The 22,976-nt window shown below is 51.0% G+C and overlaps 2 protein-coding genes across 4 annotated transcripts; one reads left to right on the top strand and one right to left on the bottom strand.

Moving 5' to 3' along the window:
- The first annotated feature begins 209 nt into the window (after positions 1 to 209).
- TGOLN2 (trans-golgi network protein 2) lies at positions 210 to 8,529 on the top strand. 2 transcript variants are annotated; one of them, XM_057558427.1, is made up of 4 exons: positions 210 to 283; positions 519 to 1,231; positions 2,738 to 2,821; positions 8,393 to 8,529. In XM_057558427.1, exons 1-4 carry the CDS (start codon positions 238 to 240, stop codon positions 8,426 to 8,428), a joined length of 879 nt encoding a protein of 292 aa, XP_057414410.1. In that variant the 5' UTR covers positions 210 to 237; the 3' UTR covers positions 8,429 to 8,529. The 2 variants fall into 2 exon arrangements, with proteins under 2 accessions (XP_057414410.1, XP_007175425.2); XM_007175363.2 differs by lacking the exon at positions 8,393 to 8,529 and adding an exon at positions 4,065 to 8,280.
- A 381-nt stretch (positions 8,530 to 8,910) lies between these two features.
- RETSAT (retinol saturase) lies at positions 8,911 to 22,062 on the bottom strand. 2 transcript variants are annotated; one of them, XM_007175364.2, is made up of 11 exons: positions 21,689 to 22,046; positions 19,407 to 19,589; positions 18,839 to 19,080; positions 17,797 to 17,998; positions 17,015 to 17,212; positions 15,132 to 15,251; positions 11,622 to 11,760; positions 11,277 to 11,386; positions 11,035 to 11,201; positions 10,680 to 10,839; positions 8,911 to 10,423 (listed from the first exon to the last, which is right to left on the bottom strand). In XM_007175364.2, the coding sequence occupies exons 1-11, from the start codon at positions 21,855 to 21,857 to the stop codon at positions 10,284 to 10,286; spliced, it is 1,830 nt and encodes a 609-aa protein (XP_007175426.1). In that variant the 5' UTR covers positions 21,858 to 22,046; the 3' UTR covers positions 8,911 to 10,283. The 2 variants fall into 2 exon arrangements, with proteins under 2 accessions (XP_007175426.1, XP_057414404.1); XM_057558421.1 differs by lacking the exon at positions 19,407 to 19,589 and having other exon boundaries at positions 21,689 to 22,062.
- Between the last annotated feature and the right edge of the window lie 914 nt (positions 22,063 to 22,976).

Here is a 22,976-nt window from a genome sequence, read left to right as displayed (position 1 = left end):
AACCAGAAAAAGGTGGATACGCCTTCCACAGGGGACAATACGGCGCCGACAGCAAGAAAAGAAATCACATCGCGGAGAGAACAGCTGAACCACACACAGCCAGATCTTTCCCCAAGCCCCGCCCCTCGCCCGGGTATGGCTACGGGAGACGTACGCAGGAAGGGGTGGGGCATGAGCGCTGAGCCCGCGCGCTGATCTCGCGAGAGCAGTAGAGGGCGGAAGCGCAGTCTGTGCAGGATGAGGTTTTGGGTTGTGTTCGCCTTGCTGAGCGTCGCAGCGGCGGGTAAGACCATCCACCCCCCACCACTCCTCGACCCGCCTCCACTAATCCCACTCTCGCCCCCAGGCCCACCATACTCACCGTGGCCGGTCGCCACCTGACCTCACTTCTTCCCTGCCCGACCCTCGCCACCTCTCCGCTCGCCATCACCCCCTTCCCCTGTTTGCCCGTTGCAACGTACTGAGGATTCCTTTCTCCCCGCCTGCCTCTCTTCAGCCAGACGGTTTCTCTATTTCAGGCTCCGGGCAGTCCCCTTCTAAGCTAGTCACCCCAACACACGCTCCGGTGACAGGTCCGGCTTCTACAAGAGACTCCAGGCAGTTCATCTTGACCCCGCAGCCTGAGCAAGAACACAGTGACAGACCCTCTCTGAGTCAGAGTACCACGAAAGCCGTCCCCGGCAGTTCGAAACCCGAGCGGCACACCGTGAAAGCCGTCACTGGCAATTCGGAATACGAGCTGCACCACAAGAATGACAGCCTTGGCAATTCCTCTAGAGACCCGTCCACCAAGTCGGTCTCCAGCCCATCTTCTGATAACAAGGAGCCAACCAATCCTGATTTAAACACACGAGCTGACAAAGCTCTGCAGGCTTCCAGAACTGAATCTGGGGAAAAAGGATTGCTAGAGTCTGACCCCTCTTCTACCCAGCAGGAGGGAGAAGGTAAGTCTTTAGAACCACCTGAAGATGAGGAGCCCAAGGAGACTGAAGAAGGGGATACAGAGCCTGAAGAGGGTGCACCACCCAAAGACGAGAAAGAAATGCCTGGCCCCGCCTCCAGTGAGAACCGTGAAAGCACAGTTTTGAATACCTGGAGTAGGGAGAAGGATGACCTTTATAAGGATAATCTTGGAAGTTCCAGTGCAGAGAGCAGCCACTTCTTTGCATATCTGGTGACAGCAGCCATTCTCGTTGCTGTCCTCTATATTGCCTACCACAATAAGCGGAAGGTAAGTCAAGAGTTGCTTTAAGAGGAGGGATGGGATTTCCTCCACCCTGAAAGCTTGGTGTGTGGGTATCCATCACTCATCTGCCTGTAAGCACTAGGAATTTAAAAACAAACTTCATTTTTTTCTGAGACCTTGCTAGGGTCCTTTATTCTTCTTTTAGAAATCATGTATTTTCATGTCTGTTTCCTCTGAGTGCCTTCTGCTGTTGCGTCAGGTGCCAAGTTTAGGACGTTATTATGCTCTGACCCAAATTAGGGTCTCCTCCCGTAATCTTGGAATTTACAATCCATCACAGCCTGAGAGGACCTGGGTATGTGACAGTCTGTAAGTAGTTAGAGCCCTTATCTTCCTGTTTCCCCTCTCAAAAAGACAGTGCTTCCTGTCTTATTATTTCTAGCTTCCTTTCCCAAGCTTTTGTTTTCCATGTGCAGTGGCAGAAAGAATGGTTACATAGTCTTCAACACCAACAGCAGAGAGCCCAGGGACTATATTCTGCAGTCAGTTGAGTTTCTGATTAGAGGAAAGGCCAGAAATTGCATGGATACACTCATCTTTTACTTCAGCAGGGTTTGTTGTGTTGCTTAGTAACCACTCTAAGGACAAAATGATTGCATTCCTTTTTTCTTTTTTAATTGAAGTGTAGTTGATTTACAATGTCGTGTTAGTTTCAGGTGTACAGCAAAGTGATTCAGTTATATGTATATATATTCATTTTCAGATTCTTTTCCCAAAATGATTTCATTTCTTATTGAGCCCTAAGAATTTAGTAGTTTCTGTAGGCTGGTTAAAATTGAAGGATTCAATTCATGATAGCCATAAGGTCTAGGGCTGTGAGAAATGAGGGAAGACATTTAGTAAAAGTGGTATATTCCTGGGAATTCCCTGGCAGTCCAGTGCTTAAGGCTCCGCACTTTCACTGCAGGGGGCACGGGTTTGATCCCTGGTCAGGGAACTAAGATCCTGCATGCCTCACAACACAGCCACAAAAAAAAAAAAAGTGGTACGTTCCTTATTCTACATCCAAGTGCTCCTCGTGGAGAGTAACCTTAGGTATGAAATGAGAGTGGTAAGGTTAAGATGAAGCGAAGTGTGGGGTGAAAGAGTAGGTTTGCAGATAACGTAATTATCTTACCTGCAAATTAATTATTGCTTAATATTAAAATAAAAGGAGGGCGGATGACTCAGCCTGGAGGAGGCTAAGTTGGGGAGGAGTTGGCGGTTCTTTTCACCAAGTGCTCTTGAGTAAATCATATAGACCACCACAAGCTAGAGCCCAGAAGAGCCCTCCTGCATCTGTCATTTCCTGTTTAGCAGTATAAAGGATTCTGATGTAACTAGGCCCTGTCCTCCTTACAGTTGTTAATAGGGCCTTTTTGTGGATGTCCTGCTCTTTTTACTGTCAGTGTCATTAATAAATGGGCCACCAGGTGATTACCTCTGATTTCAGAGACTGAAATATGTCTTTAGAGAGTCACTTGTTCATCGCTGTCTTGTTCCTTTCCCCAGATTATCGCTTTCGTCCTGGAAGGAAAAAGATCCAAAGTTACACGGCGGCCAAAGGCCAGTGACTACCAGCGTTTGGACCAAAAGGTAAGGAAGGAAGGAGGGATATGCAGTCTCAGATGGGCCCAGCAGTGGGCTTGTGTTTGACATGGCGGCAGCAGCAGCTGATTCTGGGGGTGCTGTTGCCATTGCCCCGCCCTTTCCAGACCACAACATATAGACATCCACATGAACATGTCTGCAATGTTGGAGCTAGAAGAGATTCTCAAGGCCTCTGCAACAGCTTCTCCCTTCAACAGATGAGGAAGCTCAGGCCCAGAAACATTATGATTTTTTCCCCTAAGTTCCCACTACAAGTTCCTGGCAAAATCAAGACCTGAGGGCAACTCCCTTGGCTCCCGGCCTGTACTTTTCACACTCCATCAGCACTTCACAAATTTTCAGAGGCATATGAGTCACCCTAGGAATTGTGCTAAAAAAAAAGAGCAAAGTCTGTATGGGGTGAGCCTCTGCTTCTTCATTTCCAGGGAGTTTCCAGGTGACACCACAGGCTGCTGGAAGCACACTCCACCCCGGGTAGTAAAGCACTAGACTACACGCCCCGAAAGCACACAAATCCAGAAATGTAGGGTCTGGGAGCTTCCAGCTCCCTAGATCAGCCCTGCAAATAGACTTCCTGCGTGCGGCCAGCCCAGGCCTCTGCCAGAAAGCAAAGCCCTCCTTGCACCCCAGAGGCAGCCTGCCTGCATGGGGACACACTGCCTTGCTGCCAGCATGCCCCCTCCCTCCCTCTGCACAGCCACAGCCAGGACATTGGTAAAGAGTAGTTGGTGCCCAACTTCCCACAGGGAGCACGGTCCGCATACCAGTTACAAAATAAGCCACACAGCTCAGAATCTCTTTGTTAGCTAGCCCAGTAGGTCAGCTGCACAATGTAACTCTGGCCTAGAACCTTCCCAGATAATTGACTTTAAGGATTTCTTTTCCCCTTTGTTATACTTTTTTTCTGATTAAAAAAAAAAAATGTGCATGTAAACAATTCAAAACAATACAGGATGGTGCAAAGTCGACGCCAAGATTCCCATATGCCCTCCACCAAGTATGTATCTTTCTAGTGTATGTTTTATTTGAAACTGACTTTTAAAATAATCTTATGTGCTTTTGTTTTATCAGTTGAAGTTTGTATGGTGGAGGGTCAGTTTGTCTTAATTTTGAATTTTTCTCCTGAACTGCAACTCCCCCCACCTCCCACCCCAAAATCATAGCAGTGAGGTATATTCCTCTGGAAAAAGATGAATGTTACCAATAGATTGTGTTGCTCTTGTTTCAGATTTGATTTTTCTGTTCTTGAGAACCTTGTCCTCCCTGCTGATTTGTTTCTAAATCAAGAAAAATGAAGAGAAAACTACTGTGACCTAAGGGACACACCCCCTCCTCTAGGGTTTGGTGGCAAGTCGGGGCTGGCAGAGGCAGAGGGGATTGCTTTGGTTTTTGCACCTGCACTTTGGCGAACTTGCCCTCCTGTGTTCCCATTATTTATGCTGGTGTCTTCCAGCCTGTCCCCCTCTGAGTGTGAGTAGGGAAGCATGTGGGCGCGCCCCGCTGTGACCAAAGGGAGATCTCAGCCCCGGGCAGGTGACTGCTGCTGACTGCCCTCCCTCGGGTCTTGGCCCTGTCGTAAAGTTAGCCCTTGAAAACAGCATTGCACTCGCCACTACTTACCTTCGTGGACCTAGGAGAAAACTGCAGGTTGTGGTCCGTCTCTCCCAGGGCCTCTCCCTTTGGGGAGATGTGCCCTACAAAAGATGTCGAAGGTGGTGAGTGCCGATGGGCAGAGGGCTCCTTTGAGCACGGTTCTCTTCAAAGGCTTCAGCAGCAAACCAAAACAGCAGCTGAAAAACATGCTTTATTGCCTGCGAGTCCAACCTGCCTAGTGCAAGCTCTTCACGTTCTTCTGACATTTTCATATTACTTAAGACAAAGTGAAGCCACTTCCATTTAGTTGTACTGAGCAGAAAACTGAACTTGGGGGTTCTGGGAGGAAAGCTGTAAAGCCACTGTGCCCATCACAGAGGTTTTAAAAAGCACAGTTATGGTTATTGAAACATTGTGTTCATCCCTACTCACCATCATTACAGAAACATTTTGAAGTAGGGTGAGTTCATGCTTTGGGCAGGAAAGCAAGGACTGTTTGGTTTGGGTCTAAAAATTTCGAAGGACTTTTATGAAACAGGTCTCCCACAAACTCTATTTTGCCTTTGTTGCCTAAAATAGACATATTTACAAACTGCCTACACTCCCTCCTTTACTAAATCTAGTTAATGGTCCTCTTATCTGATATAAAACGCCAATGCTAATTAGTAAAAATTCTCCTTCTGTCCCATGTCAGGGGTTATGAAAATTTAAGAAACTCAGGGGACTTCCCTGGTGGTCCAGTGGTTAAGACTCCACGCTCCCAATGCAGGGGGCCTGGGTTCGATCCCTGGTCGGGGAACTAGATCCCGCATGCTGCAACTCAGACCCAGTGCAGCCAAATAAATAAATAAATATTAAAAAAAAAAAGAAAGAAAGAAACTCAGAGTTCCCCTGAGGTAACTGAGGGTAGTGTTGTGTATCAGGTTATTGTTTTATTTAAATCTGTTCTAGTTGTGCTACCCTATTATCAAGAGCCTAAAGAGACTTGTTTCTGGGAAAAAAACCCCAAAAAAACAAAAAAAAAAACCTGAAAGAGAATAGCTGATCTCAGGGAAATGCAAAGAATGTGGGAAGTGAGAGGAATAGGATGAATTCTAGGCTATCGAAGAAGTCTGGCGGAAGAAGGGGCCATCCTGTTTGTCATGGTATCTTCCACCTCGCTTAAAACAGCCGGTGACTTTTGAGTTGAAATTTTCATTCTCTGCAGGTAACATCTGTAGAGGTAAGGAATGAGGACTCTTCTTGGCATTATCCCCTCAGACATGGTTATTTTATTCCCTTTTCTGTCTCCCCTTTCCCTGCCTTTCTTCCTCCCCTCTAATGTTTTCTCTTTCTTCCTGTCTCCACTAGCCCCTTTCCTTCCATCTTCGTGCATGCCCAAATTCCCCTGCTCCCATCCATCCTATTTGTGGTCCATTCTGCTGTTCAGCATCTCCAAAAAGTGTTGCTTCCATTCCCTTGCCATTCATCTTCCTCATAACCTTTACAAAGTCACTTCGGTCCTTGTCTTCCTGCTAATAATGTTTTCCCAGAGGTTCAGATCACCAAATCCAGTGGCTTGTTCTCAAAGCTTAGTCTTGTCCCTGATAGAATTGGACACTTAGACCGTCCAAATCGAACTTCCCCTCTTTTGGTCTCTGTCCTGGCTTCTGAGAACTCCTTTGTCTTATCCTGTGCTGGTGGAGGAGAAGGCCCTCAAAGACAGGTCTTTGTCTTTGTCTTTTCCTTTGTCTCCTTAGAAACTCATCCATTCTTTATCCTCTGAGTGAGTGACTCCCAAGTTTTCATCCGTGGCCTAGTTCCCAAAGAACCCAGTCCTGCCGTGTGCTGGATAGTTCAGCTTGGTCATCCTGTTGTCACTGAAACGGAGTTTCTCTCTTCTGCCCATTAAGCTGCCCCTCTCAACTGCCCGATCTCTTTATTCATCTCAACTCCAAACTGCAGACTTGTGCTGTTTTTATGTCTTGTCACGAAAGTCCTATCCATTTTTAGAAAACCATCTCCAGCTACAGTCTTCCCATTTTCCTTGTTTCCCTGCCCCACACCGCCACCCATTCCACTTCTCTCCTAGATTTTTTTTTTTTCCCAAGAGCCACCTTAATTGGTCTGCTGTCCGTGATCTTTCCAGAGTGCTTGCCGTGATCTGAAGCGTCTGTCTCGTGGCTTCGAGAATCAAGTTCGTGGACCCTGGCGTTCAGGACTCCGCAGGCTGGCACTGTCCTGCCTGACTTCCCCTGCATCCGCGCTGGGCCAAAGGCCCCTCTTGTCGGGCCCATCCAGGCCTCTGTGCCGTTTCGTCCTTGCTGCGTCCTCCAGGCCCTGGCTTCTGGTGGCTGTTTCTCAGTTAGGGCGCGTCCCCCCCACCTTATCTTCTTTCCCTTGCCTCCCCAAAACCTGTTTCTTCAGGGCCCAGCTCACGTTTGCCCATGCACCTTCCTGACTCCCCCGGCCCACATGATTGACTCTTTCCATTTTACTGTTAATAGCTCCTGATAATGCCACTCACACATTTTGGAACTTGAGCAAAACAGGACAGCCGGTATCTGCCATCTCTGTCTGGTCTCCCCAAGAAAATGAAGCTCCTTCCAGGAGCACCCAGGGCACCATCTGCATATCTGCCTAACACGGGACAGTCCCCGGGGACTTGAGTTCAGTTTCTTCTTGCAAAGGAAACATGTTCTTTGTTCAGGACATGTGGCTGTGACTTAACTGAGGTCTCTCACACGGCTCTTTCTGGCTACTGCTTGCTGCCCCTCATTGATGGATATTGCTAGTAAGGAGGAGAGCAGAAAGAAAGGTTGGTTTCAGGCACCAAGTGGACACATAAGTATTGTTGTAGAGTTCGCATAGCTTCACTTTTTGAGCCTCTGAGAAGTATAGTTTCTTGTGTGAAAGAGTACAATAGAATTTAAGTTTCACTTTAGAAATTGCACTGAAAGAAATCTCCCACAACAAAGGAAAAGTTGTTTTCTGGGTAGTTGTCTTTTTGAAGATAGACTCTTTGAAGCATGTTTTCCTAGAGATTGTGCAGATGAGGGTGAGCTGGTGGGGGAGGGGAGGATCTCTCCAGCTGGTGGGGGCGCGGGGGGGCGGGCATGAGAGGTGCCCTATCCAGACGGCTCTGTGCTTCCTTTCCTGGCCCCAGCTTTTGGTCGCAGGGTGGTTTCTATTTGGAGGAATCTGTGCTTCAGAATTATTTGAAGAGTCCACCTCTGGACTCGGGGGGAGTGGAAGGCTCGTCTACCTAGAAAGGCTAAGATAACTCAGAAAGACCTGACAACTAGCTATGTACACACTGACATTTCTTTTCACATAATGGCTTTCAATGAAACTTTTGGTGACAGAACTCTAAACCTCTAAAATTCCTGATAATGATTCTCATTTTCTTCTCCCATTTCATGTCATTTAATTCAAAAGCCTGCCCCTCATTTTTGCAGGGTAACTTGTTATGTAATGCTGCACGTGTGATGAAAGCTAGCACGCTTTGCACATGTTCTGAATCATTTGAACAGGGAAGAGAGTATGCCATACACCAGACCCTGTACGCCAGCTGTTTTCTAAAAACTCTTGCTGGGACAGTTGCGTTTGGCATTGCCTTGCTTAAGAAAGAATCCTGGGAAGAGATTCTCAAGTTTAATTGAACCGTACATCCAGAACCAAGGCTGAATCTCACCTCAGTTTCTTAAGTCATGTGTGAATTTCCTAAATATCCCAATCTAGAAACTCTGTAAAGGCATTGGGTCTGAGCTGTATAGTGTTTCAAGCTGCCAACAAAGTCAGCTTCCTTACACTTGTCGATATTCCTTTAATTCAGAAGTCTAACATGTTCAATAAATGGTTGATTGTTGAAATTGTTTCCCTTCTTTTTTTGTTTACCCAATTAGCAGGATACTACTGTTTTGCAGTGTTTTGTATTTCTACCTTGTAACTTAACGATAATCACTTAATTTTATTTCTTTAAAGCTTATTTGGGGACTTCCCTGGTGGTCCGGTGGCTAAGTCTCCGCGCTCCCAGTGCAGGGGGCCTGGGTTCGATCCCTGGTTAGGGAACTAGATCCCACATGCCGCAACTGAAGTTCCCACGTGCCACAACTAAAAAGATCCAGCATGCTGCAACTAAAGATCCCACATGCCACAACAAAGATCCCACACGAGGCAATGAAGATCCTGCATGCTGCAACTAAGACCCGGCACAGCCAAATAAATTAAAAAAAAAAAAAAAAAAAAGCAAGCCTATTTGGTCTAATGACAAGTATTTTTCCATATATAATGTTTTACCTAGCTTTTATGAATGCCGTCACCACGTAGTTTTGTATCTGCACAGAAACCAAAATAAATTTCAAATGTTAAAGCTCTAAAATCATTAAATTAAATTTTCTCCTTTTTTTTTAAAAAGCATAGTCGATATACAACATTATATTAGTTTCAGGTATACAACATAGTGATTCGACATTTGTATACATTACAAATTGATCACAGTAAGTCTAGTAACCATCTGTCACCATACAAAGTTATTTCAGTATTACTGATTATATTGTACCTCTTAATCCCCCTCTTAATAAATTTAATAGTACTGTATTGAAATTGATTAAAATAAGGCCTAACGTAAGTGGAAGGTCATTTTTTTTTTTAACCTTTAGCCTTCACTCACCTTCCCACCCGATCCCCATGTAAGTACCAATACACTGGAAACGCATTCCCAGGCTTTGCACACGTTCTGTAATTTTCCATGTTCTGATTGACTGACTGCCAACCTCGCTCCTCCTCCTCACGAGGCATCCCTTGTCCTAGGTTGGGAGTAGCTGGGCTTCTTGTCATAATACACTCGTTACCTCTCAGCTTGTCCTTTGCTGTACCCTTGGCTTGAAAGCTCTCTCCACCTGCATCAACCCCAGTGAAGTTGTCTTTCCAGGCCTCTGCCCTGACTGCGAACGCCCGTCTCGCTGTGTATTTTAGGAAGCTAAGTCTTGAGGCTCAGGCCCTGAGGTCTGGGAGGGTATCTTGGTGCTGGCATGGTGAAAACCCAATTTAACCCCGATCATAAGGAAGACGAGCCTAGGCCCTGGCTGCATGCGCACTGGATGTTCTGTAACATACACCTCGCTAACTAATGCGTCCTGTCAGCTCCTTGCCCCCACGTCCACATGGACCCTATCACAGGCGTTTCCCCACCCGCTGAAAGCCAGTGGAACGAGAAAAATGGGATCTGGAGCCTCTGAACCTATGGAACTACAACCCAAACCATGCTCATCAGGCACCCTCTCTCCACTGCGTAGAACTCCCGCGGAGAGGCACTAAGGGGGAATGGGAGGAGACGCCTCGGGCCCATGGGACCACCCTGCTTCAGCCGACCAGCACTCTCAAGGGTTCTAGCCACCTGACAAAAGAATATTTGGTTTGATGGCTCAGAGTTAGGAGGTGTGGGTGTGGGATGCAGAGCGCTGCATGATGAACCATTAAAGTCACCCAAGTCAGTAGCCCACGCTGGGCCTTTCATAGAGACAGCATGTTGTAAAAGGTATGGAAGATCACCACCTGCCTGGCTGGAAGAGCTTCAGTTTAAGAACCACCATCTAGGCACCTCCCTGATGGTCCAGTGGTTAAGACTGCACTCCCATTGCAGAGGGCAGGACTTCAATCCCTGGTCGGGGTAAGATCCCACGTGCCATGCAGCACAGCCAAAAAAAAAAAAAAAACAGGCACTATCTATGCTACACTTGTGTGTCGGACCTCTTATTCAGAAATCAAAAACGAGTGCTTTACGTGATCGAGGAGCTAATGCAGAAAGACATGGGTAAGTCAGGGGCTGTGCCAGAGCACTGGCCAGATTTCCTCTGACTCATCCCTGACCAAACTAATTCTTCTTCTTCTGTGCCTGGACCCTTGCGCCAAGCTTCTGAAGGTCTGAGTACAGGTTCCGCTTCAGGATGGCGCTGCTGCACAGCAGGGCCCCTTGCAGGGCTCCCATCAACCCACAGGTGAAGACATCCTGGCCTAGGAGACAAAAGCAGAGGCCCGTGGGCATCGCTGCCCCCCCCAAGTCGGGGACAGGGCTGGACAAGGGCCCCTGGGCCAGGGCCACCCAGAGATGGCTTCAGACCAGGACCAGGGTCCACAGCTGCCGAGGCAGGCCAGCTCAGGCTGTGGGAGGCTGCAGGGGGCAGCAGGATCTGAGGACAAGCATGGAGGACTCTGGGTGACAGGGAAGCCCAGGGTCTCAGGTCCTGGCAAAATGCAGCAGTCAGTGTACCTGTCAGGTAGAGGTTGGGGATGGGGCTCTGGGCCCTCATGGAGGCCATCGCACCAGGATGCAGGCGGCCCAGGTCATGGTCAGCCCCGTAGCAGGCCCCCCGGGGAGCTGCCAGGTAGAACTGACTGGTCAACGGGGACCCTCCAGTCACACTGTCCACCTGAGGAGGCAAAAGAGGCAGCTGAAGAGTGGGAGTGGGACCTTGTGAGACCCTCACCTCCTTGCCTGCCCCCGCACGAGCTGCCTGCCGGCACGGGGTCCCTATCCCTTCCTGGAGCTCAGTCAGCCCGGGCCTCGTTCCCCTGCCCCAAAGAAAGGGTAGAGATGCTCCAGCCACAGGAGTCTGCCCTCCTACCTTCCCCTCCAGCTGGGGGAACAGCTTCAGGATGACCGACAGAGCGGCTTCAACAAAGGAGCTCTTGAGGGTCTCGTAGCCGCTGCTCCGCTTTCCCCGGGGCTCGTCCCGCCACTCCTCGAACCACTCATAGGAGGTGGGCACCAGCACGACCCCTGTGGAGCGGCCTGGGGACGCAGGGCCGGGTCACTACTGCTGCCCCTCCCCCGCCCAAGGCCCCACCCCAGAACCTCAAGCCCCACCTGAAAACCGGTCCTCCCACGTCGGGTCCTTGGCCGACGGGAAAGCAATGAAGAGAACGGGCATGTGCTCTACAGCCTTGTCCGCAGGCAGAGAGAGGTAGTGCTCCATTCTGGGGGAGGAGAGGGGCTGTCGGTCCCGGCCTTGTTCCCCGCAGCCACCAGCACCGCCCCGAGGGCAGGGCACCCCCAGGGACCCCCGAAGGGATGAAGCCAAGGCACAGCCTAGGTAGGGAGAAGCCCTTCGGGAGTAGATTCTTGCCCATTTCCTCCCATCCTGCATCCTGCTGCTGCTCCCCCAGCATCAGGGGAGGACACCCTCCCCACACACGCACACCCACGCCTTACGCCGTGTCCATGTCTGTGTCAAAATAAATGTAGTAGTTGGTAGACGGCAGCCCCAGGTCCTTCTTGGTGCCTCGGAGGCAGATGAAGACAGAGAACATGCTCAAGCCGGGCCGCACCATCCCCAGCTGCCGCTTCACACCTGCAGACAGGCGGCAGGGCCGCGTGAACAAGGCCACCAACTGCTGCCCCTGCCCCGGGAAGCTGCGGACGCCCGCTCACCTCATCTGCAGCCTCAGACGTTTGGACAACTCGACCTGGCAGGGGCCTGCTCTTCGGTCTCCTGCCTGTGAAGGCCACGGCCTCAGACTTCTGCTCTGAGCGCCTGGAGGAGCAGTGAGTGACGCCCGGCTCTCTGAGCCGCTCACTGCCTCCCATCGTCCCCTTAATGTCTCAGTTAGGAGCGGATGACGGGGCTCTGCACTACAAAGACCACAGCTAGGAACAGTGTTTGGTTGTAAGCCTTGGCTTCGGTATTAAGTTGAATACAAAGCATCTAATGACTGAATATGCATAATTCCTCCTGTGCTGAACAGTCAGCACAAGGCCTTAAAATGGTAAGTGATGCAGATGAACAGATGTGAAATGGCATCACTGGCACTTGGCATTTCAGGGTTCATCTGGGGAGGAGGGAAGAATAGCACTGAGGAGGAAGGCAGCAGTCACCGTGGGAGCCTTTGGATGTCCCCTGGACCGAAGCCACTGGGCATTCCCACCTCTCAACAGCTGAGCCCAGACCAGTTTTCTTGAAATTGCTTCCACAGAGTCTTATCCTTTGTTCCCATTCCCGGGACCATTGCCAGCCCCTGCCTGAGGGATAAGTCGCCACTGGCTGCTCTGCTTAATTCATGTAACAAATATTTGTTGAGGACCTGAAATGCGCTGGATCTTCTGCGAGGCCTTGGGGACACTGCAAGGAATCGGACGTGATGCCTGTCCCCGGTCCACTTTCCTGAAGAAGCTGGCTCTCCTATTAGAGGCTGCAAAGACCTGACTGCTACGGGTAGGGTGACCATAAAACTTATCATGCAGAACAGGCCACTTCTGAGAGTGAAGGGGGCGTTGTAACAATTACAGCAGGACAACGGGCATGAGACTTCCAGACACCCAGCTGCCCAGCTGTGGGAGCGCCGAGGGGGGCAGGGGATGTGGTGAGGAGTAGTAGTTGCCCTGGAAAATCAGGAGCACCTTCTCCCCTGGGTCCCAGCATCGTTGGGGAACCACAGCTGCGGGCACCCCCTTTCCAGGTGGGGCAGGGTGGGCTCGGAGAGAACCAGGGGCCCAGGAGTGATGCCCCCAGGTCTTCAGAAGCCCCTTAGCACAGCCATTACCTCCACCCAGCCCCTTCTGTCCCTTTCCCCAGCTAGAAGGAAGGGGTCCAGGAGCCACCCACCTGGCAGAAAAATAGAACCTTGGGTCTCAAATCAGGCACACAACGATGAGACCAAGCCCTGCTTCTCCACACCAGCCTTAGCTCCCCTACCGATTTTGTCAAACTAGTCTTCCCTACTCAAAACACCTCTCCAAACTACCCCCAGTAACCTCCTCAAAGCTCAGCCCTGGAATTTAAGAAAGGCGCTCCTATTCACAAAGCCTCCCTCTGCCTGACCACCCCACCTCCACCCTCGACCCCAACTAGCACTGCCTGTCCCCAAGGCCACCAGATATCCCGTTCCCATCTCTGAGAGGGAGACAGAACTGTGAGAATCTCTACCCCCAAACAGCTGGAAACGAAGGAATCCCAGCACCTGGGGTCTCTGAGTTAAGCATCACTGCTGCCACTGTCTGAAATGCTCTCAAACTGGGATTCATCCAGCTCCCGCTTGAGAGAGGCAGCTGGTCCTTCAGGCAGGTAGGGGCTGGCACATGAGACTGTCTTCAGGGCTGAGATACGTAAGAGCAGTGGAAGCTGCTTCCGCCAGTGAAGGGAGGCAAGCTCAGCAGCTAAGTCTGTGGCATGGCTGCCTGGAGAGAAGGCGGGCCCGGGGGAACACTGGGCCCATCAGGGGACAGTGTCAGGGTTCAGAGGTCCTGGGAGAGAGGGAGGCACGAAGTACCAAAGGCCACTGGGCAGTCTCTGCCCCACCCCACTCAGCTAACCCGGCCTGAGAGAGGGAAGGCCCCTGCTGGCAGCAGATGCCGGCCGAGGCCCAGCTAAGCGAGGCAAAGGGCTGAGGAGGCCAGTTCCCGGGAGCACATGCCCTGTACCTCAGAGACAGTCATGACGGCCACCCACCCTCTCCCCCACCAGGAAATCCAAGGCCTCACTTCTCTACTGAACCCACCTCCCTGGGCCCGCTCTCCGGGGCGGAGCGCTCTTTCCACTGCTCTCTGGGCTCCTCCCCGGGCACCAGTGAAGTCCACCCCAAACTCATCGTGAGCGGCTCCCTACTCCCCACCTCCCACCCCAGCCAGAGGCCTTTACGCAGATGCCACTCCTTCCCTCCCGGATCGCTGGTCCCCTCCCAGCCAGCGGCCTCCTCCCCTCAATCACATCGGGAGCTGCCAGCTACCTTTCCAAATGGTGGCGTCCCAGCTAACCTTGGCTCAGCCACTCTGTTCCTTGTGGGCCGACCTGCTCTCCTGCCCCTTCGAGTGAGGCCTTCTCTCTGGAAGCCCCATGCTTCCCAGCCCAGAGGGGGCCAGGAGCCCAGGCTTAGGAGTCAGACACACCAGCCTTCTCCTCTCAGCTCGGCCACCTCCAGCTGGGTGGCCTTGGGCAGTTATTCACCTGTGTGCCTCTGTTTCCCCAGCCATCAACATTAGGATGACAAGCTCTCTACCCAGTGGCTGAGTATAAAAGGCAAGGACAAAAAACAGGCTTTTATTTTTGGACACGGCCTATCAGTGGAGACGACTAGACTGAGGCTTATTTTGAGTTCAGGGCTCAAGCAGCACAGGATACTCCTGCAGCCTCAGCACCAATACGGAGCTGCTTCCTAAAGAGGCAGGAAAATAAGGCCCACAACAATATTATCAAGACCTTCCTTCTTCTCCACGCCAGCCTTAGCTTCCCTTACCAACAATGTCAGATCAGGCTTCCCCACTCAAAATAAGTGAGAAATTAAGGAAGGAAGCAGGATTCATATGGCAAACTCAGTGAAAATCCAAGAAACGTTCCTTGAGGACTCAACCCACCATCACTGATTATCAGAGAGATGATCTAAGATCTAGGGAAACTGGAAATGGGCAACTAGGACTGGAGACTTGAAAGAGGAAAGGGAAATATGGTTGAGGTGATAAGGGGAAAGGGAGTAAATATGCCAAGAATGAAATGAGAGATAAGGACCAAAGGGTCTTTGGGGAGGATGTGATACAAAGGAAGTTGATCCCACCCCCTAAACAGAGGCCTGCTGGGAACGGATGTTAGAAACCGGTGTGCTCACCTTCTCTGCCTATGGAGGGTCAAAGGGCAGCGCAACGCTGGGGGAAGCACCAGCAAGGCTGAGCCAGCTGGTTGCAGAGGGCAGGCCTGGGGCCCTTGGAGGACAGTGACGCAGCCCAGTAGTTTACCTGGCAGACAGCGGGCCTTCTCTGGCAACAAGTACTCATAGGTATTGAATAATCCTGCGTTGGAGATCACGATGGGGCAATAGATGTTCACCAGCTCCTGACCCTCCTTCACAGTGACACCTGCAGGCACAAGAGCTTGGCTGAGGTTCTGTAAGCTCCAGGAGGATGAGAAAGGTCCCTATTCCCCACCCCCCAGATCTCTCCCACATTGACCTCGAGCGGGCAGGCCCCAGGCCAAACTGCAAAGTAAGGGAACCATCCTGAAGCACTGCCCTCTTGGCTCACGGTCCCTGCACTGGCTTCCTACCTCTCTCCCCACCCTGCGTGGGCGCTCTTCTCTTGAGCAACCCACCAACCTTCACACGAACCCCGAAAGAGCCCATGGGCTGAAGGCCTTCACTGGAATCCTAGACCCTTCTTCACAGCTGCCAGAGTTCCCGTTCCAACACGCTCTTTTTAAAATCCTCCAGTGACACCTAACCTCTACTTAAATTCCAAGGTCTTGTCTCAGCCTTCCCTGATGTGGTCCCTTTCGTGCGTCCAGCCTCGTCTCTGGCCATTCTCACTAAACTATTAGGCAGGACTGTATGAAATAGCTGATAGTCAACCATTTTTTTAACCTATAAATGTGGCAGTCTCTTATGATTCCACCTAATATTTTCAGATGCCTAAAAATACTCAGCTCTTTCATACCTCTGCGCCTCTGCACATTCTGTTCCCCCTGCCTGGAATAACCACCCCTCCCCTCTGGCTAGCTTCATTTTACCCTTCATGACCTCCCTCTGAGGCCTTCCCTGTTCCACCATCCTCTATGCCACCTCCATCCTTGGTGCCTGCCTCTATGTGGCACTTTAATTATATCACAGTCATCTTCCCTGTGAGACTGGAAACTTCTTGAGTTAGAGATCAGGATTTACTTATCTTTTATCACCTAGCACGTGAAAAACACAAACAAACGTATCTGCAACTGAATTTAATTGAACTGATAAACCCACCTTGGTTCACAGACCCCCTGACGGCTGGAAGGAGAACTTGCTCATGAACATGAGACAAAGTCTCACACATCGGACAGCCACCCTTCTCTCACCACCGGGAACTTCCCAGTCTCTTCTACACATATGTCCTTGGAGACCGCTGACGGCCTTTTCTCCCTTGATTTTTGCGTGCCCTGGGCTACCCACTCACCACCTCCTCCTTGAAAGACTCCTCTGGTGAATTTACTGTCACACCAGCTCTATTTTCCCCAGGCCTCTCTCTGCCCCCTTAGCTGATGCTTCTGAAGCACCCGCAGCCTGGATGGCCTGTTCTGTGTACCAGAGTCCTTCCTTGCATAGAGCCTCTCCTCACAGAGTTCATCCACGGTGGGATTTTGACTCTCTGTGCAGGTGACAGCAAACACCTGAGCCGGGGTAGAGTCTGGGTCCCACTCTGCCATTTACAGATTGAAGGCAGGGCATCCTGCCGGCCTCCACACCACCCTACAAGCACCCAGGTTACGTACTCCCTCCATCAGTCACTGAACAAACACTTACTGGGCTCTATTATGTGCTAAAGTCTATAGACATAAAGATTAAAAAGACACAGCCCCTACACTCAGGAGGTCCTAGATTACCAGATAACTATTTTTATCTATTGAATAAATGATGAAATACTGTTCTCTGGGAACCATGCCACCCTTTATCCTTTCCGCATCCTTTTTGCTTCCAGGCCAATCACTATCCCCGGGCAGCTCCAGCTTGGGGCAGATTCCAGCCTTCAACCCCCAACTTGGAGGTCAGTTCTTCTACACCTTCTGCCCTCAGTGCTTTCTTTGCTCTGCACCCAGAGACCCCAGGTCTCTCCCACCCCGGCCAGGGACTGTGAAGACACTGCAGGGCTCTTACCACAGGCTTTCCCAGCTGAGTCCAGCAAGATGCTCTGCACAGGGGCCCTCGTCAAGACAGCACCCCCGGCCCGCTGAATCACAGGGATGGTGTGGAAAGCGATTTCACTGGAACCCCCTCGGGGATAAAAGGCCCCTTTTATGTAGTGGTCAACCAGCAGAGCATGCATGGCAAAAGTGGTGCGGCTGGCGGTCACACCTACAGAAGGAAGGAAGGGGTGATGAGGCAGGAGGGGCAGCGGCACCTTCGTTCAGAAAGGAACACGGGTTCCCATCAGAAAACACACAGCCTTTGGGAATTCCCTGGCAGTCCAGTGGGTTAGGACTCGGTGCTTTCACTGCCAGGGGCCCGGGTTCAATCCCTGGTTGGGGAACTAAGATCCCGCAAGCCGTGAGGCATGGCCAAAAAAAAAAAGAAAACACGCAGCCTGAGTCTATGCATCCCAGGATCCAAGTGATCCCCAGGGCTCAGGGCAGCCAGAGGGCCTGTTTCCATCCAAATGTGGGGAACGGGGAACCTTACAGGTCTTGGGGCCAGTGGGAATGTCCTCCCTGCAAACTGCCATGCTGCCAGGGAGGACAGTGTTGGTTGGAAAGGAAAGTCATCCAGGGCGTGGGTGAAGGGAATTTTTATCAGTGTGTCCAGCAGGGAGGTGGACAGACATCTCCTCCATAAGCTCCAGAGGGCCTGGGGTGTGTGCTATTCCATTTCAGTCAGCCAAGCAGGCTCAGGAAGAAAGACTGACAGCCAGGAGCTGCTTGGGGCCCGAGGCCAGTACCCACCATAAGTGGGGAAGATGTAGCTGAGCACGGCCTGGAGCTCCGGGGAGGCTGGCAGCTCCCGCAGGACCTCGGCCAGGCTCTGGGTGGATGCATGGAGGAACGGAGAGAAACGGGTGAGCAGCCCACACTTGTTGAGGGCCTGAACCATGGGCAGCGGGAGGATCTTCAACAAGATGGCATGAATGACTCCTCTGGATACCACCTGGGGAAGGGAATGAGCAGGGAGGAACAGGTCTCATCTCCTGACTCACCTTTCCAACAGCCTGCATAGCCCGAGGGCCCAGCAACACTTAGCCCTGGCTGAACTTGGCTGAATTTGGATTTTAAAACTCTGTACTTGGGACTTCCCTGGTGGCAAAGTGGTTAAGAATCCACCTGCCAATGCAGGGGATGCGGGTTCGATCCCTGGTCCGGGAAGATCCCACATGCCACGGAGCAACTAAGCCCGGGCGCCACAACTACTGAGCCCGCATGCCACAACTACTGAAGCCCACTTGCGTGGAGCCCGTGCTCCGCAATGAGAGAAGCCACTGCAATGAGAAGCCTGCACACTGCAATGAGTAGCCCCAACTCGCTGCAACTAGAGAAAGCCCGTGCACAGCAATGAAGACCCAAAGCAGCCAAATATAAAAAAGTAAATAAATTTATAAACAAAAAAACAAAAAACTCCGTACCCTGTGAATTTTTCCCATTCTACCCTCAAGTGAGTCCTTTTTTGCTTCTCAGTTTCCAGCCCAAATTCCTTTTGAATAATCCCAATCAGATGAAGTGAAAAAGAGTGGTGATATGACCACAGGGAGGCCAGCGTGGTCAGGGAAGAGAGCTGAGCGCCCCCCAGAGGCCAGAGTGAGAGTGGCAGCTGCGGAGCCCAGGCTCCAGAGACAGAGGGCCCACTGGGGCACAGAGGCCAACTCCGGTGGAGGCTGAGTTCCAGACAGACAGGCCTGTTCCTCCTTCCTGCCTCCCTTACCCGTCACTCCGCTAATGAGGAAGGTCAGCCTTGTTGGGAATAAGCAGGGGGTCCTCAGCATGTCCGTGTTACCTTAACCAGCCTTATATACTTGTCGATGGCAGCTTCTTCCTGGGGAAACTTCTCCTTGAGGCCCTGTATGTAGGCTTTCTCCCCACTGTACATGGGAAACTCCTTTCGGCCATTGGGCCCTTCTAGTACCATGATGTCAAAGGGAGAGGCCGTGGGAGCCCAGTCCAACTGCCCCTCAGTGATCTGGTCCAAGATAAAACGGCCAAAGCTGCCCTCCTGCATGCGCCCGATATAATGGATTCCTGTTGGGAGACAGAAAAACAAAGTGTCATAGGGATATGGGGATTGAGCCCTGGAAAAGCTCCAACAAGGAAGCAAGGTGAAAGAGGTTGTCCTGCAGGGCTGAGTCTGTGCCCAGAGGGGGTACCCACCCTTTCTGTAGAGGGGAGTTGCAGCAGAAACCACCAAATCCCTGCCCAGTTCAGCTGCCAGCGGGTACAGCTGTCAGACAAGGAAAGCGGTGCCCAGGGAGAAGACGGGGCCTCCAAAATCACAGAAATGCCCAGGATCGTCCCACCATGGCTGCTCCAAACCTCCTGCTCCCAGCGCTTTTCCACAGAAGCCTTACCCGTGTCAAATTCAAGGCCATGCTGTCCAAAGGTATGACAACAGCCTCCCGCCTTGGTATGTTGTTCCAGCACCAGAACTCGCTTGCCAGCTTTGGTCAGGATCGCAGCTGCCGCCAGGCCCCCAAAGCCACTGCCTATCACCACCACATCCAGCTTCTCTGGCACTCGACTGGCTGAGAAAGCTGCAGCAGATGGAGGAGATGGAGGTGGGGGCTTCTTGGGGCGGGGGGGGGGCAGTGAAAGGGCAGTGATGTGGAAACCAACGCAGAATTCTCTAGCTTGTACAACGCCAGAAAACTCTAGAGCAGTTTGGCAAGGAGCTCCTGACTAAAATGTCCCAAACGTTTTACCTGGGAGATATTCAGGACCAGCCAGGCGGGTTAAACAAAGCAATGTGGTTTGATCTGAACAGATTTAAGCAAAGCCACTATGTAGCTGGGGATTTTTCCTACTTGCAAAGAGAGTAAAAAATCCACAAACTATCATAGGAACAGAACAATGCTGACAGCAGTACAGGCTGAGAAACCTAAGTGCAAACAGAGAGCGAGCTAGGGAAGAAAGAAAACAAGGAGGAGGGGGACGGGGGCCAGTGCAGGCTGCTGGCTCATGGACCGGTCCATTCACAAGCAGGTTATCTTTGGAAAATGCAGGGTCTGCAGTTAGCAGTGGAGCAGCCCAGTCGGATGATGGTTCTTCAACATCCTGATGCAGAGGCAGGACAGAGCTGCTCTGAGAAATCGTGGAGGTGGGGTTGAGGAGGAAGCACCTAAACAAGACAAAACTGGACAGCCTGTGGTGCTGTATGGGCACTTCCTACACAAGATCTGTTCTTTCAAGATCACTCCTAAAGGGACTTCCCTGGTGGCGCAAGGGTTAAGAATCCACCTGCCAATGCAGGGAACACGGGTTCAACCCCTGGTCCGGGAAGATCCCACACACTGCGGAGCAACCAGGCCTGTGCTCCACAAGTACTGAGCCTGCGCTCTAGAGCCCACGAGCCACAACTACTGAGCCCACGTGCCACAACTACTGAAGCCCGCACACCTAGAGGCTGTGCTCCACAAGAGAAGCCGCCACAATGAGAAGCCCACGCACCACAACGAAGACCTAACACAACCATAAATAAATAAATAAATTTATTTATTTTTTTAAAAAAAAGATCACTCCTGAAGAACTGAGATTTGGAATTTTTCAAGCTGCTAGAGAACTCAGTAAACTTTCAACTTTTCAAACGTTTTTAGAAAGACCTATAGTGAAAAATATATTTCATATTCACATCCCAGAACATATGTTAGTATATAATATAAATATCTGAAACAGAAGTTTCACAATACTTGCCAGAACCATGTATTATGCACTCTGATATTTTCCATTCTACTGCCATTTAAAATGTTAGTTGCAACCCATTAAATTGATTTCATGACCCACTAAGAGATCACAACCTGGTTTGAAACACAGTTAAACTAGTCATCTCATTTTTAGACCAATCCAGATAAATGGAGTGACTTGCTAATGGTTTCACAGCAAATTAGTGACAGAGTCCAATTAAAACTCTGATCTCAGAAGTTCAAACTAATAGGTCTTCCACTTAGAACAATACTGTCTCCAACTGTGTAGCAAGACTTGTTGCACATAATACTAAAATTTACAAGTGAACAGGTGAGAGAGATCTCGGATATCAACAGGTTATTCTTTTTACAGGTTATTCTTTTTTTTTTCTTCTTTTTTTCTTTTTTAAGCATCAGAACTCTTTCTTTAAACCTTAGAAGAAACTCACAAATACTTTTTAAAGATGACAGTGCAGGTCAATGGAAGAGCAGCTCTGAGCCTGAGGCATCCTGTTGAGCCTCGTTTCAACCACAAGAGACGGGAGCAGGCATAACCAGTCAAATCACTTGATGGGCCAAATGCAATCTCCTATAAAGGTTTCTGTGCAGCTCTCCCAAGTCCCTGAACCCATGGGGAAGATAAGTGAAAACGTTAAGGTCTTAAAGCAAAGTAGGGGAAAGGTCTCCTCCTGTTTATCCGGCTAGCCACCGCTATACTAAGTGGCAGGGCCTGAGCGTTGCTATGCCAAAAACTTGGCTCGCCGAGGACGATGCCCGCGCCCGTGTGGCCACGATTCCCCGGGCCTGCGGGGACCAAGGCTCTCGCCAGTGGCGGACTCTAAAGCGGGTGCCTCCACGTGCAAAGAAGCCCTCCCATCGCTCTGCATCTGGGGAACGCTAACCCGCGAGGATGCCCGGGCGCAGCCTCGGACCCCGGGGTCCCTCCCGCTCACCTTGCTTGAGAACCTTCTTCCTGGCCTCCTTGTCGGTCACCAGGGGCGCGGGTGGCCGCTTGACATCCTCGGAGAAGGGGTTCGGGGAGCTGCCGGAGAACAACCCCTTGCAAACTTTGCCGAGGACGGCCAGCAGCAGCGCAGCCAGCGGCAGCAGCAACAGCCACATCGCGCTGGCGTCGGAACCCGTCCGCTCCGACTGCGCCCGGGCTCTGCGGCCGCGGCTCTGCCCAGTTAGCTTATCCTCGCACCCGGAAGGCAGAACCAACTTCGGCCACTGCTCAGCCAGGCCCTTTTCGGCCAGAAGCCAAGTCTCTGGCGGAGATTGACCCTCGCGGCTCGTCGTACTCACGTCTCTGGCGGCGCGGAGGGCCGTGCGCATGCACAGAGGAGGCCCGGAGGGGCTGAGGCATCCCAATCGCGAAAGCTCTGGGAACTCGGGGACTCCGCCGGCGAGCCCCGGGGGTCCGAGGAGAAGGGATGTGGGGTGGAAATGGTCGCCCTGGGGCGAGACAAGGCTGAGAGTTGCAGAACAGAGAGAGACTCCCTACTGGCAGACCGGACACCTCGGTTGTGGTCTCGCTGGATGACCTGAGGCAAGTTGCTTTCCTGTTTTCCCCACCGAGAAAGTTTCTGTCCGGAGTCCCCACCCTCTCTGGCTGAGTGTCTCGATGGACTGAGATCTCTGTTAACATACGTGCATCGCAGCCGGCGAGCACCGGGATCTGTGACCCCAAATTGGCCAGTAGTTTTGGCTGCGGCGCCCCCATGGGATGGTGATGCCTGCGGCGGAGGCCTGGTTGGGGTTGGAGGGGCCGGGGAGGCCCCAGCGACAAGGCCGATGAAAGAACTGGCATACCTGTGTGCGCATTTGTATTTAAGGTGTGGACCCAATTTCTAGATTAAATACCTATTCAGAGAGTTTAAGCTCCAGCAAGCTTAAACTTAAAATCATTCCCCTTAATGTAGCTCATTGCCTAAAGTGGGTGCACCATAAAAATAAACAAGGACCTACTGTATAGCAACAGGGAACTATTTTTAATATCTTGTAATAACCTATAATGGAAAACTATCCGAAAAAGAATATCTACATTCAGATATATATTATATATATAATTGAATCACTGTGCTGTACACCTGAAACTAGCGTGACATTGAAAATCAACTCTATTTCAATTTTTAAAAAGTTTTTTAATTAAAAAAGTAAAGTGGGTGCACTATAAATACTGAATTTGGAAAGGATCCATCTTTATAGGAAGGCCATTTCTTCAGGCCCAGCTATGAGGAA

Source organism: Balaenoptera acutorostrata, chromosome 12, assembly GCF_949987535.1.
Source record: "Balaenoptera acutorostrata chromosome 12, mBalAcu1.1, whole genome shotgun sequence".
NCBI classification, from domain to species: Eukaryota; Metazoa; Chordata; class Mammalia; order Artiodactyla; family Balaenopteridae; genus Balaenoptera; species Balaenoptera acutorostrata.
Note: the sequence above shows the minus strand (reverse complement) of the source record. Positions and strands in the feature narration are given on the sequence as shown.

Coding starts and splice junctions, on each gene's coding strand:
- TGOLN2 (XM_057558427.1), top strand. CDS start 238: ATGAGGTTTTGGGTTGTGTTCGCCTTGCTGAGCGTCGCAGCGGCGG. Junction 284..518: donor GCTGAGCGTCGCAGCGGCGG/GTAAGACCATCC, acceptor TCTCTATTTCAG/GCTCCGGGCAGTCCCCTTCT. Junction 1,232..2,737: donor CCTACCACAATAAGCGGAAG/GTAAGTCAAGAG, acceptor TCCTTTCCCCAG/ATTATCGCTTTCGTCCTGGA.
- RETSAT (XM_007175364.2), bottom strand. CDS start 21,857: ATGTGGCTGTTGCTGCTGCCGCTGGCTGCGCTGCTGCTGGCCGTCCTC. Junction 17,213..17,796: donor CTACATCTTCCCCACTTATG/GTGGGTACTGGC, acceptor TTCCTTCTGTAG/GTGTGACCGCCAGCCGCACC. Junction 10,840..11,034: donor TCCCCCAGCTGGAGGGGAAG/GTAGGAGGGCAG, acceptor TTGCCTCCTCAG/GTGGACAGTGTGACTGGAGG.